Source organism: Nyctibius grandis, chromosome 1 (assembly GCF_013368605.1).
Source record: "Nyctibius grandis isolate bNycGra1 chromosome 1, bNycGra1.pri, whole genome shotgun sequence".
Classification (NCBI taxonomy): Eukaryota; Metazoa; Chordata; class Aves; order Nyctibiiformes; family Nyctibiidae; genus Nyctibius; species Nyctibius grandis.
Genome location: NC_090658.1, coordinates 27616882 through 27631283, shown reverse-complemented (window position 1 = coordinate 27631283; position 14402 = coordinate 27616882). Strand labels below are relative to the sequence as shown.

Below are 14402 nucleotides of genomic sequence, written 5' to 3'. Positions count from 1 at the left end.
CTATTCCTGTTTTACTTCTATCTACACTTGAGAAAAATACTAAAAAATGAAACTTCCCAAGTTTTATTTCTTCAACTGTCAAAAAGGGCAGGAAACACTCTCATGTGTTTTTGCTGGACTTGAGTTACGAACACCACTATGCAAGAGCAACCATATATTAAAAAACCTGATGACACATGAGGGGCCCCCAACACAAGATGGACATGGACCTGTTGGAGCAAGTCCAGATGAGGGCCACGAAGATGATCAGAGGGCTGGAGCACCTCTCCAGTGAAGACAGGCTGAGAGAGGTGGGCCTGTTCAGCCTGGAGAAGAGAAGGCTCCAGGGAGACCTTATAGCAGCCTTCCAGTACCTGAAGGAGGCCTACAGGAAAGCTGGAGAGGGGCTTTTTACAAGGGCACATAGTGATAGGATGAGGAGTAGCGGTTTTACACTGAAAGAGGGTAGATTTCAATTAGATATTAGGAAGAAATTTTTGACTGTGAAGGTGGTGAGACACTGAACAGGTTGCCCAGAGAAGCTGTGGATGCCCCCTCCCTGGCAGTGTTCAAGGCCAGGCTGGATGAGGCTTTGAGCAACCTGGTCTAGAGGAAAGGTGTCCCTGCCTGTGGCAGGGGGGTTGGAACTAGATGATCTTTAAGGTCCCTTCGAACCCAAACCTTTCTGTGATTCTATGAAAGGAATTCACATTTCAGTTTTGTATATCTTTGGGAATATTAATGAGTAATCTGCATTACTATTAAATACATTAAACAATATTTCTCAAGTTAAGCTCATTTTCTTGCCGTCTTCCATGCTACCTGCTAACCTGTTGCTCTACTGAAATAGAATGCTTCCCAAAAATCAGATGGAATATTAACAGCTTCATTCTCTTGGATGCATCTGGAGTGTTTGGCAACTACTATGATGCTAACGTAGACTGATAATATGCAAAATAATTGTTATTTTTCACAAATTTATATTCACAAATACAAAGCATCTTTACATAAAAGAGAGCTCCACAGCAGCAGAATTGCTGTGTAAGATCAAACCATTTCCAGGACTGTTGGAACATTCTTGATATTAATATACAAAATAAGTTCTTAAGATTTTATTTGTAAGGCGCTTTGAGATTTTTTAACGGGAGCTATAAAAATGTACTGGTATATTAAACAGTTTTCAACAACCTTAGTAAGAACTTCTAATAAGAGCATTACTTTACAGATAAAGAAACTAAAGTACAGAGAGAGTACTTGATTTGTTTCTGATGACAATACATCAGTGAATACCAAGGTCAAAACGGAGTACAGTCTCCAACTGTTCAACAGGAATCACTAGCAGGACTCCTCCTTTCTTCCTAGAAATCCAGCGTGTACAAAAAATCTGCAGCAGAAACACTGTTTTGAAAAGCAATGTGACGTGAAACATGACTATTCAAGAGCTGAAGGCTCAGAAAAGTCCTAAAAAAAAGTGCAACTATGAGAAGTAAAGCCAGTAAGTGATCTCTACAAAGAGCAACTGAGATTGAAAAAAAGGAGATTTTGACTACAGCTACTGTAATCTAGAAAAATCTCAGTTCTGCCTTTGATCTCTCGGTCACTGAAACCAATATGCCTCAGATTTTTTTTTTTAAATGACTCCTGTCTCATTGACAAGTGCATCAATTTTGTTAATGAGAAAAAATACATAGTGCCTGAGCTTTATCATAGGCCAAGAAAAGTTTTGGGCATTTAGTCAGGAGCTTAGCACACCTAAGTCAAAGCAAGCTCTCTTAATAAATCAGAAGACAAAGGCCTCTAACAACAGGAATTTTTTTTTACATCCTCCCCCAGGTCGCTGACTAGGCAAAAGCTGTTTGAGGAGTTGCAATAAGAGAATGACTTCAGACATAGTATTGCATGATAGCACATGACCAGATAAAGAATTTAAAATGTAAAGAACTGAAAAAAAATGGCATCAGGCACTCAGGCCACCCTACTCAGCTTCAAGAAATAATAGTGCATAAATCCATTACAAAAGAAGGAAATACAGAAATGGAGTCCTTCGCTGTAACCGAAACCCAGTGTTGGTACAGAGCTACTATAGTCCCCCCTTCCCAGTTATTAAAACCTTGCCCTGAAATATTTACTTCAACTCCACTTTAGGCAAAGGATCATCTAAATTTTATAGATGCAGCTACAGTTTGCAATTTCTCATTCAATCACACCATTTGGTTAGGAAGCACCTCTATGCCACCCCTTTATGTCTGCTTCACCCATTTTAATGAGCTGAGTGTTTTTCTCCCATCTCTCCAAGTTCATTTACTTACGTACTTCAGTTGTCTGTTGCAATAGCTCTTGTACTGCCTGCAGTCTTCTATTCATCTATTTTCCTTCTTTTCCCCATAAAGTAAGCCTTACTCTGCTGCACAAATGGCCCCCTTGCAATAACTCTATGGTAATGGCTACAACCTAAGAGCGAGTGGGCGTTAACACTCCAGCTGAACTCCCCTACTCAGTTCAGGAAGCTACATAGGATCAAGAACCTGACCTTGGCCAGTACTTTATTTTGGCTTTCAAGTTGGCCTTATCATAAACTCTTATATTATAGGAACAGAAATCAAAGAGGGGAAAAATGTTATGTCTTTGTCCTTGTTTAGACTGCACCCAGGGCTAAAAAGTAAACAGTTTTTCGATCACCCAATGTCCCTTCCCCAAATGATGAAGGGAATTGGGAAAAGGAGGGAGACTTGTAGGTTGAAGTTACACAGATTTAATGAAATAAAGAAATCAATATAAATGACAACACAAAAGAGACAAAACTATACTCATCTACAGAGCACCAGCAAGTTGCTCCAGGAATCACAATCGCTGGAAACCAGGAAGCGGGAGAAGAGGCAAGGAGAGCAGGAAGAGCTCCCCCTCTTCCCAGCAAACCCTCTCTTTAATAGTGAACTTGATGTTAATGATACAGAATACACCTGTGGGCCAGCCATGGTCAGCTGCCCTGGATTTAACTGCTAAGGGCCTTGATCACCATGGCTGGCCACAAACTGAAACAAAATCCCAAATGAAATCAGGACAGTCTTCAAGGGCCCATAAAACATTCCAAACCCCCGGATTTCAGTCACTACAGTCAGCTTACAGAACTATTCCCGGATCTAGACTGACATCATACATGATGCTGGTAGACAAATAAAAAAGCTCATTAATTAACTTCCACCAGAAACAGCAGAGAAAAAGCAGAGGAAATGCAGTTTCCTCACAGGTTAGTGTCAGATGCTTTAAAATCAAAGGAGCTCCTCTGTATCCGAGTATTTTAGAATGGTCTAAGGAAAATTTGATTTTTCCCTCCCAATTTCTTTTTATATCCTGCAACTTTTGTGACGACAACTTAAACAAACCAACCTGTCAAAAACCGGCATATTGACTCTTTACCAGTGGTGTCACAGATCTACCTCAGTTCATTTTTACCAAACGTTCTTTAAAATTGTTTTGAAACTTTTTCAAGTTATCAAAAAGTTGTCCATGAAGTTACAAAATACTTTTTTATGAAGCTCTTTTCTTCTCTTGTTAAATGGGACCATACCTACATCACAAAATGCAACCTTCAGAAATTGAAGTGTCACCCAAAAAACCCAATCCCCACCTACCAAAACCTTCAAAAGTGCGTTACTCAGGACAGTTTTCTCTATCATAAAGCAAAAAATACAATTGCTAGCAATATAAAATGTCATTAGAAAAGATCAAACAGATCTTACATTTAAAAGACTTCTCTAGACACGTACACTGGAGTAACCAGTGACTGAACTAGAAGTTCCATTCCATAAGAAACGCATAATCTTCTAGCATTTATTTTATAACAAACCAGGCAGAAGTGATAAAACATTCAATTTTTAAGTATACAAATATTGTGTTTACATACATCATATTTTTAAACAGAACACTGTTTAGTTCTGTAAACAGAACAATATTCCAGAATCAAAATATTTAAATTGATTTGACATTTAACTACAACTGCTGCATGAGCTGTATGAAGATCCAGGAAAGCAATCCTTCACTATGTGCTGTCCCCTGTAACTGTAACGTGTATCTCATAAGATAACTTAGCTGTACAGATTCCACAGATTGGTCAGAAAGAAAACATTATGTACAGAGACAACATCCACAGAGAAACCTAATCCATAAGAACACTGGGTTAGAAGACTTACGACCCGTGAGACACACGCATTCTAAAGATGCTTGTTTAATCAGCTAGAAATTATATTTCTGTTTTCTCGCTAGAAAACAGCAAGAGAATCTCAATAGAGAAAACATGTTGGAAGATTCTATGGTGCTTCTACTGACACCAACAAACCCCTAGTATGCTATAGTGGAAGAGCAACAGACCGTCAACAAGTCCTTTATATCAAAGTGCTGACAAAATGGCAATCTAAAACTCACAAAGGAAATAGAAAACTCTTATTCACTTTTCCAGATTGAATGATGCCCACAGGAGTAACACACCCTTTTCTAAAAAATAAACCAACCAAAAAAATTTACAAGATTCATGTTTTTAAAAAATCAAATTAAAAAAAAAAAAAAAATCATATTTCCAGTAAAATTGTTATCCTTTTCATCCTTCCCTGATGGATTCACCCCTCCATTAGACCCTCCATTAGAAAAGAAAAACAAAAAAAATGTCCTGGAAAGCTTAGTGAAGCTCACTAAAAGTTCTCTGTTTCTATACATTTCATATAGAAGAACTCAAAAGACTATAATGATTGTGGCGGCAGACTACCATAGAATAGGTGACCAATAATTATAAAGCGTACCCAGTCATATCAGAAAACCATTTAAATAAATCATTCCATTAGAACATAAGCATGACGTATCTTCCTTCTTTAAAAACCAAGCTAGTACTTCCCACTACGTACTCAAATCACCTCCACTTCTCTAGGACAAATGAAAGAATAAGACAAATGCCAAAAGCTGGCTGTTTCTCTTCACTAATGGTACTCGTATGAATAAAATTATCAGAATTTCACGTTAAACAAATTGTAAGGTATTTTTTTAAGCGCCTAATTACTCCATCATATATCTGCACACAAAATATGGCATTGGGTAATGTCTTCAAAGAGAATTCATTCTAATAAATTAGAGAACAGAGATTTATAATCCCTACATCACTTATTCACATATTCATTTTGAAAACTCAAGTATTATTTATAATCAAAATGCTATTTAACAGTATATGGCAAGAAATTTACTGGATGTTGGCATATTTAACACTTCAGTTATTTACAAACATGAGTGCAGTACTTTGCAAATAATTATTTTCTCAAACATCTCAGTTTTTCAGGTTCTGTTTTGTCTTCAGAATTATGTTTTTAATTATAAAGTTATGGAAAAATATCGTATTTCAGCTGTAGACCAAATGGCAGCTATCAAAAAAAAAAGTGAAGTTCATGATGAGACTTTTCCCTATTACCACTTGTTGCTTTTCTGAAAAACCAATGAGATAATGCTTACTGCTGTTTTACTGATTAATATCTACATTTAGCATAAATGCACATAACAGGTCTTTTACAATCTCCAGTGATTTTCAGTCTCCAATGATACATTTCATTCTTCACAGTAAGAAAGCATTTATGTCTAACTCAAAAAAGGCAAATCAAATCACGGACGCTCTTAAGCTTAAATTGACTTACACCCAAGATTTACTTTTGACATAAAAAAGTATAGCTGTATCTTCCAGATGAAAAAAATATATTCTTTTTTTTTTCCAGATGGAGACTTTCAATCACTTTAATACAGCTTAAGTACTGGAAGCAACTACTAGGAGCAAGGCCAGCATCAGATAATGCTAAGCATCTAACTGGATATTAATTAATGCTTAATATAAATATATATTCCATATGCCAAAGAAATGCAATTTTAAGTAGCTACAGAAATTGAACAGGCTGTTATGGAAAGAAAAATGTCCTATACAATCTACTTACTAGCATGCTTATCTGCAAGCATTATAAGGCTGTTGGAAATATCTCTTCGCCTGTAAAAACACACCACTTTTGCTTCCACGTTTCCATTGGCAGTCTACAAAAGAAAGATAAATCAAGTCAGAATGTATCCTTCCTCAGCTGAGTAATACAAATTAAATGCTCCCTGCTTGCAGTTTTCCCTCATATTAATAGCTCTTATATGATCAGTCAGGCTGAAATCAACAGAATTACTCAAATAAGTAAAAAGTTCCAGACACAGGCCAGTATCAATTTCAGATCAGATCACAGTATTGATTATAATTGTTTAGTCCTAAGAATTTATATATTATTCAGCTGTTTAGAGATGCAATGACAGTATCATATTAACATAAGAAACCTTAAGAAGTATTAGAAGCTTGTGAACATTTCTTTCCAACCCAGCTTTAGACAGAAATGTATATTTCAAAGTACTCTGGCATTTTTTTCGGAATCATATTTAATGTAACATGGTATATTTGAAAATTCTCTGCAGCTTGTAAGATGAAAGAGCTATTTATTAGTTCACAGCTGTTTTCATGACTCATTACAAGGATCATGCTCTTTAGCCTAATAATGTAAAGAATCTACTAATATTTGAAGAACGGTACCCTCTTTCTTGTTATGAAAAGTACAAAATTAGTTCATTACCTTGAGTTACTTATTTAAAACTCAAGATGCAGCACTGAGAAGTATCACATTTTAATTTGCTTACCAAAAAAAGAAAGCATCGTCTCTCCAGTAAAAAGATAACCGAAGTATTTAACTACATATTTGCATAACATCTCCGTGTTTGCTCAATGCCTTTAACACATGAAAGCACATAATTCACAATTAAGATATCTGGACTATATCCTCAAAACTGTCTTTTAAAAAAAAAAAAAAAAAAAAAATCAATACATGACTCTGCTCAACCATCCAGGACCAAAATTAAATTACAGCAATGCAGTTTAAAGATAATAAACATTACATTCAGAACTTGATTGGAATCACTTCAATTACTGTAAATAAAAAAATATTCTTCTCCAATAAAAGTCCAAAATGATTTGCCATGCACAAGTTCAGTGGATGTTGTGTTGGATAGCACTAACAGGTAATGTGGTTGATGTCTGCTATGGAGTAGTGTTATGTTCCATTAATAAGAAGAAAACTGTTTGCAGGTCACCAATTTTTTAATTTACTTTCTAACCACAGAAAAAAACCCCAATCTTTATCATTATTTACATCACGATAGGCATTTTGATCATTAACCTTGACATAATGAATCAGTAAGTTTTAATACTTCTTGATGGAATAGTAAAAATATGCCATGCTAAAAAAACAAAACAAAAAAAAGCACACCATTATTAGTAGTACAAGAACGAAAAAAAAAATCATGCTTTCCCCAAAACGACACTCTGAAAAGCCTCCATTCTTTATAAAAATACACTCAGGATAGAGACAGAGAATATCATCTCTATTTCTATTTAAAAGCCCATCTTTCATTCACAATTGTCAATAAGCAGAGCAATAAACAGCCACAGAAGTCACATATTCTGCTATTTGATCACTGCAAAGTCTCACTGATACCTACTAAGTCTTTACACATACATCCAAAAGCAGACACATTACATGATCGCTATCATTCCAGATGGATTCCCAGTGTCATCACCATACAGAGAATTAAGTTCATTCATTTTCTCAAGCGTTCATAGGATCTGTTTGCAAATTTTTACAGCAGAGTACTCCTGCTCAGGAATGATCAACTGGGTGTTCCCTTAGGTAACAGGGCAGAATTACAGGATATCACATAGCAAGATTTCAGTAACTGAAACATACACAAAATGCATCGCCAATCTCAAAAAATTAAAAAAAAAAACCAAACAAAACACAACATCAAAATAAAAACCCACACACCCACGCAATTCTACCACAATAGAAATCTTATGGGATGGAAATCATTCTCAGTTTTTGAAAAGTGCACTGACTGTTTTCAAAGGTTAAACGAGAATCTTAGATACTTGTGTACCTTGTTAAGTTCCTCAATTCTCCTAATGAGATATGGATTGCTGGAAGAATTTTCAAAATAAACATAATCTGCAATGAAAAAAAGGAAAGATATTGAAATACTGAAAAATAATACATAAAAACATATCATTATTAGGGCAAAAGCTTTCTTCTAAGCCTAGAAGCTATTAAAAAGCTGGGATTTCTCAGTGAATGTTAAGACTGATTTCAATACTGAGATTTAACATAACTTGTTCCCAAATTCTGGTTGTAACTGCACATGTGCTTTACATGTGCTTTAACAATCATGCAGAAATAAGGTTAAATGCCTTGTGTTGGAGCTTGCATTGTAATTCACTAATCCACACACTTCATAAATCTTGATATAAAAGCGGCAGTTTCTCACAATCAATTAGGGAAGATTTAAGAATCGAGTGATTTAGTGATTTTCTATATTACGGAAATATATATTTCTGTAAGATACGCTACCTCACATTTATTATCAGGTGCTGCGGTAGTACAGTTGTCCAAGAGAGTAATGTGCATTTTACAACACTTGCTTTTGTTGTCATCTCTGTTCAGTAACATGCAAACTCTATTAAGCAATAATAGTCACGAGGTGACAGTGAGGTTCTTCCAGGACAAAAACTCTTATAGCATCATTAATATAAAAATATTTTCATAGAGTATGTAGAAGTTTACTCATATCCTGAAAGCTGCTCCCATGTAACATACAAAGAACTGACAGGGCAACGTATTTCCTTCAATTTCTCAAAACTTGTTTTCGTCAACTGAGAAAGTACCCATCAAATGCTAACCACACTTTACATTTGACATCCGACTTCTGCACCATGCGCCTTGCAAACTTTACAAAAATTGGGTGAGGGGACCATACGGTCATGTAATACTCTTCTGCAATGCTTTGACACTACATTAGAGTGAAATAAAGCCTCAGGTAGCTCATTTAACTGTAATGAAAGAATATGATCTCTGGATATTGTTCACAATTGCTTATTAAGATTACAACGAAAAAAATGAGAACTGATGACCTCAGAAGCAAACCCTACCCAGATTCCAACAGCGCTGCTCAGAAAAGGATTACTCTCATGAGTAAAGGCTGATGGGATTACAATCTAAATGCCCTAACGAAGGAGCATGCAGATGGACGATTTGTGGATATTATCAGCATATCTCAAAACAGAGACAGAAAGAGATTCAAACTAACTACTATCACCCCTCATTTCCTTCCATCTTCTCTCTCACCTCAGGCTGCTGAAGAGAGAGCAAGAGGAAACAAGCCATTTTTGAGCACCAAGTACTGAAAAACCTAACTTGAGCTGAGCAGTGCACCTGAGCCGCAGCGCTAGGAACACAGCCACGTTCAGGCCGTAAGGGAGGGCAGCGGAAAGTTATCGGTGTCTATTTCCACAGGCTGGGGGTGGGAAGATAAACGTTTGCCGTGTTTTTTACTACTTAAGTGCCCCTCTTCGCCCAGTGCCAAGCAGTCGTGTACCAGCGCGCTCCTCGGGGGTCACGTCGGTAAGCAGGAAAGCCAACAGAAACCCCCGGTTACACAGCCGGATTTATTATTTATCCCCGGGAGACGAAGGAAGGCGCAGAGAAACCCCGCCGTTAAAGGGAGGGCGCGGGCGCAGGGGAACGGCACGGAGGGAAGCGCCACCGGGCGCCCCCCGGGGAGGGCGCCGCCGGAGCCCGCCAGGCCGCAGCGGTGGCAGGGCTGGGCCGAGACAGGCCCCCGGGCCGGGGGCGCACGGCCCCGGCAGGCCGCCCCTCGCTCGCCTGGCGGGCGGGCCAGCCTGCTGCGGTGCGCCGGCTCGGCGGGTGGCGGAGCCGGGGGCCCGCCGGGCGGCCCCTTCACCGCTCGCCGGGGAAAGAGACGAGGCGCGAAGGAGGCCATGCCCGGCCCGCACCGCGGTGAGGGGGCAGGAAGCCGGCGGCGCCGCTCCCCCCTTCCCCGCGGAGGGCGGCGCTGCCCTTCTCCTCCTCGGCGGCGGTAGGGGCCGGCCTCCCACCCGGCGCATACAGCTGCCGGGGGAGGAACCTGCGTCCTCCCCCTCCGCCCCGCGGAGGGCCCGGCGGCTCCTTTGCCGGGACCGGCTGCCGTCTCCCGCCGCCCACCCGGGCCTGGCCGCCCCGCTCGGGGCCACGGCGCTGGCCGCGGCAGGCAAAGGGGGCCGGTCCGCCTTTCTTCACCCCGGCGCGGGGCGCACAGCCCGCGGCTCGGCTGGGCCCCCCCCCCCCGGCCAGGCCCGTCTCCGCTGCCGGGCGCAGAGCCCCCCGGCGCCGAGCCGGGCGCTGCCGCGTCCCCACATACCTCCCACTCGGTACATGTTGGCCGCCATGTCTGCGCTCTGCGCCCTCCTCCCGCCGCCTCTGCCGGGCCGGGCAAGGAGGGAGCGGCTCCCGCGTCCCCCCCCCGCCCCGCTTCGCCCCCACCCTGCACCACCCCTCCCCGCCCGGGCAGAGGACGCAGCGCCGCGCCTCACGGGGCCGCCGCTGCGGCCGTTTCCAGAGCCGCGCGGTGGGGAAAGGGTTAAACCACCGCCCCCACCGCTTCCCTCCCTCCCCCCCGCGCACCGGCCCCGGGGCGGGTCGCAGGCTGGGGCCGGCGGGCCGACCGCAGGTGGGGCGGCCCGAGCAGGGGCTGGGGCCGCGGGCGGGCGTTCGCGGCGGGGGCGGTTGGGGTGCGCGGCTCCCCCGGCCCCGCGGGCGCTGAGCGAGGTGCCTTACCTCAGAGCGAGGGCTGCCCGCCGTGCCCCGAAGCCCGCCACATTTTGCGGGCTCTCGCCGCTTTGTCCCAAAACTGAGGAACCCTGCGCTGCCTGGAAGAATGGGGTAACCGCTTCTTCCACCTTCTCTCCGTCCCCCTCTGTTTTATTTGGTGGTTGCCTCTCCCGCGGCGCCGTTTTGACCCCTGCAGCCGAGGGATCTCTCCCCCCTAGAAAACTCCTAGTAATAACTCAGAGAAAGTTTCTCACACGTGTGTGTGCGCAGCACCTGTTGGTGATGGATTTGGCGGCTCCTTTGTTCTCCTCCGCAGCGGGATGCAGCCGGGGAGAGCGGGCGGCTTCTGCGACACCAGCAACCGGTGACCCCCTGAGCTGCCCGCCGCTGGGAGAAGGCAGCTTGCTAGCAACAGGCAGCAGAAAGCATCTACGAGAGAATAAAGATAAATCTAGCAGCTCGTCTCGGAGTCAGGAAGCGTTGAAGAAGATGCTTACAAATCGTCTGACGAGAGGGATGCTTCAAAAACATCAATATTGATGTAACACGAAGCCATTTCCCCATGTTTATATACAAAGTTCACTCCATCACAAGCAATCCATACACTTTACAAATTGATCCTGCTGTGGAATGCTTCCTTGGGAGAGAAATGCTTTTTATCATTTTCTTGCAAGGAAGGTGATGATTTATTGTTTGTTTCATGCCCTGGACTTTTACGCATGTAGCTTGAGCATGACCAAGCTAACATTTCACTTCATCCTGCACTGCAGGGAAATGTGTTGATTAGGAGGAGGACCAGCTTCCCTGGTGTTTTAAATGATCGTATGCTCTCTTCCCTTTCCCCTTTTAAGTGAATCTAGGACTATTAGGTTAAGATTTCTTCTACTTTCAGGGCACATTTAATTTCCTGAGTGACTGCTTTGTGTCAAATGGGTAACTGAGTACCAAATTCCTGAAATATGTGAAGTAAGCATATGATACACTGATTTAGTCTTCTTTAATAAACAGCAACACATTCATGTATTGAAAGGAAAAATCTGAAGTCTTCCTCTGTTTTGTCTCCTGACAAGAACATCTGTGGGAGCTGAAAAGAAAGTCTGCAGAAACTCCTCGGGAAGTAGCAGCTCTATCCGGCTGGTTATTTCTAGAGGCACAATAACACTACCTTAGCAGAGACCTAAAGACAAATAGCTAGAAGGTAAATGGGGTGTTATTTTTACTCCTGTGGCTCACTGCTTGGTAAATGAAACAGGTTAAACTTCCAAGGCAAGAGAACAGTTAATTTAAATAGTTCGCTTGTCTCAGTCATTATCAATTAAACAAAATGCCTCCAAGCTCTTTTCCTCAGCTTAAGTCTGCACTTCGACATTAGAGGGATTTCCCGCACTTTGAAGCTTACAATGTACCCTCATCCAGCAAGGAGTGTATTTTGATAGAAATAGACTCTCACTTCCATCATCTGAAAAAAAGGCAGCTCCTGAAGATATGGAATTTGCCTCTTAAAAACACAACAGCACAGCCCAGGAAAGGCCATGGTCCCAGCCTGCCCTTCCAGGTTGACAGCCTGAAAATAGTAAGAAAAAAAACACCTTTATTTACAGTTGCCTGACTAAGGCGTGCATCACAGATCAGATAAATAATGACATTTATATACCTTAGTACTGAATCACTGGGCTTTATTATTCACACTAGTGCAGTTCATATCGCTACAGACAGCACAACCTGATACTGTATGGTGTCATGCTGCTGTATTTGCACAGGTTAAAGTCACTGCTGCAAGCTGAGGGAGGCAGTGGGCACAGCTAACTGTAGTTGGGTACTGAGTTGCAGGACTGGCAGTATATTTTACTTTGATGTAATGCATGCAAAAGCCTGGATATAGTTTATTTTCTGTGCTATGTCAGGGCATGGAATGGGAAAAATTAAAGTTATGTAAACATCTTCATTTTTCTACATTAAATATAATGGAAAACTCTTGTTTCAACCACAATATTGTTGAGAAAAAAAATTCAGATAACAGCTTTGTCTAAACCTGGTAAAAGAACTGCATTCAGCTACAGACTGAGATTACTTGTGCTGTTTGAAAGAAACCACATTTCTGTGGCAACTTAAAGTTGCAAAATAGATTATTCTTTTTAAGATACACTGATTACCTGAGAACGTAATTTAACAACTTTTTTTTTGTTGTGCCATCCTGAGCAGCCCATCATTCCTTCTCATATTCCTCAAAAAAAAATAGCCAAGAAGAAAATACTACAGTATAAAGGATCATTTTAAAACAGACCAGGTCCCTGGTCCAGGCTCACCAGCTGCCCCCACAGGGAGCTAGATGAGCAGTACTGAAGGAGGCGGAGACAGGTGCTAAGAGCAGGGCTGCCTAAGACCTTTCATGGTATTACCAATACAGTGTCTATTGACTTGTCCAGGCCACCCACACCCTCTTTTTGGCTTTCTCACTTTAGTATCATCAGATGCATCTAAATCATATATATTAAATAAGCATTAATCTGACTGGAGCAATACAATTTTCTTACTGTATTTTAAAAAATGCAATGATGAAATATATTTTTTTATTAGGGATAATACAAAAAGTTTCACTTTATCTTCATAGGCAATTTAAGGGTTCTTTCTCATGTGTGGAATTGGTTGGACAAAGGAAATGAGAATCTGCTATCAGAGAATTTTATTCCTGAATTTTCATTTTTAATTCCCTATCGCTTTTCTAAGACTAAAAGTTGTGTTCAGCCAGTGGCAGAACATTAGCTCAGAGTTTTTAGGACAAATCCTCAAGGATTCTTGCATCAGACAGAAAACCTCCTCACTACTGATTCTCTTTTCCCACTATTGCAGAGCAAGATGGAAGTTTCAAAAAGCTCTGACAACCTTATCACCTCAGAAAGCTGCAGAATAAGGGAACTTCCCTTGCAGCTGTCGTGCTGTTTTGTGTCCAGAGAACTTAATTTCAAAGGCTCCAGCCCAGCATCTTCTCTGGGTAATAAGAGCCTGAATCTAACAAAAAAAAATAAAAAAAATGCCAAATCCCACAAACTTGCTCGAAAAAGACACCAGTATTGAAGACAAATCTTCTTCCTAAATTTCTTGCTTAAGGATTAAACTGACAGTTCAGAGGTCTGAAGTAAAATACTTTGATAGAGGTGTGTTTAAGAATGGAATATTTGTGATCTTACAGGTAGAAACATCTTATTGAAATCAACAAAATCATTGGAGAAGAGAGTTGCTTAAACCTTAATAGAAGGTGCTCAGCTCCTGGCAGAGCTTTCATAGAGACTCACCCTCATGCTGATGCAACAGAAAGGAAAAGGCATTTAGACTTTCCCATCCTTGGGCCATACTTTCAGGACCTGTCTAACTCAAAGTGGCTGAGCCTAGGGTTTCTTTTTGGCACGGGCAATCTGGAAGCACAGTAAACATTCATCAGTTCAAGTTTGAGTTCACACCAAGGGGACGTGGCTCCCTTGCTAGTAAAACTTTGCTACAACGAATAAGCAGGCTGCATGCAGGTAACTCATGTAAAGAGTTAAAAAAAAATACGAAGGATTTTACAAATGATCATTTCTTATCAGCCTAAACTCCTACTTACACTGCGAGTAATTCACCACCACAGGGGACTTTGGTAGTTCACAGACTTATCCTGTGGCTCAAAAATAGTGTGTAGTCTGTAAAAAGACACTTTCATCTAGTGTGAACAAACATGCC

General features: G+C 41.3%; 1 protein-coding gene across 1 annotated transcript in view; it reads right to left on the bottom strand.

Annotated features, from left to right (window-relative positions):
• The window catches only part of MTA3 (metastasis associated 1 family member 3), a 144589-nt gene extending 134219 nt beyond the window's left edge, over positions 1 to 10370 (bottom strand). The window contains exons 1-3 of the mRNA XM_068398164.1: positions 10276 to 10370; positions 7963 to 8030; positions 5940 to 6033 (exon numbers count right to left, since the gene is read on the bottom strand). Of these exons, the coding sequence (XP_068254265.1) occupies positions 5940 to 6033; positions 7963 to 8030; positions 10276 to 10303 (190 nt within the window). The 5' untranslated portion in view covers positions 10304 to 10370. The remainder of the gene's footprint in view (positions 1 to 5939; positions 6034 to 7962; positions 8031 to 10275) is intronic.
• Between the last annotated feature and the right edge of the window lie 4032 nt (positions 10371 to 14402).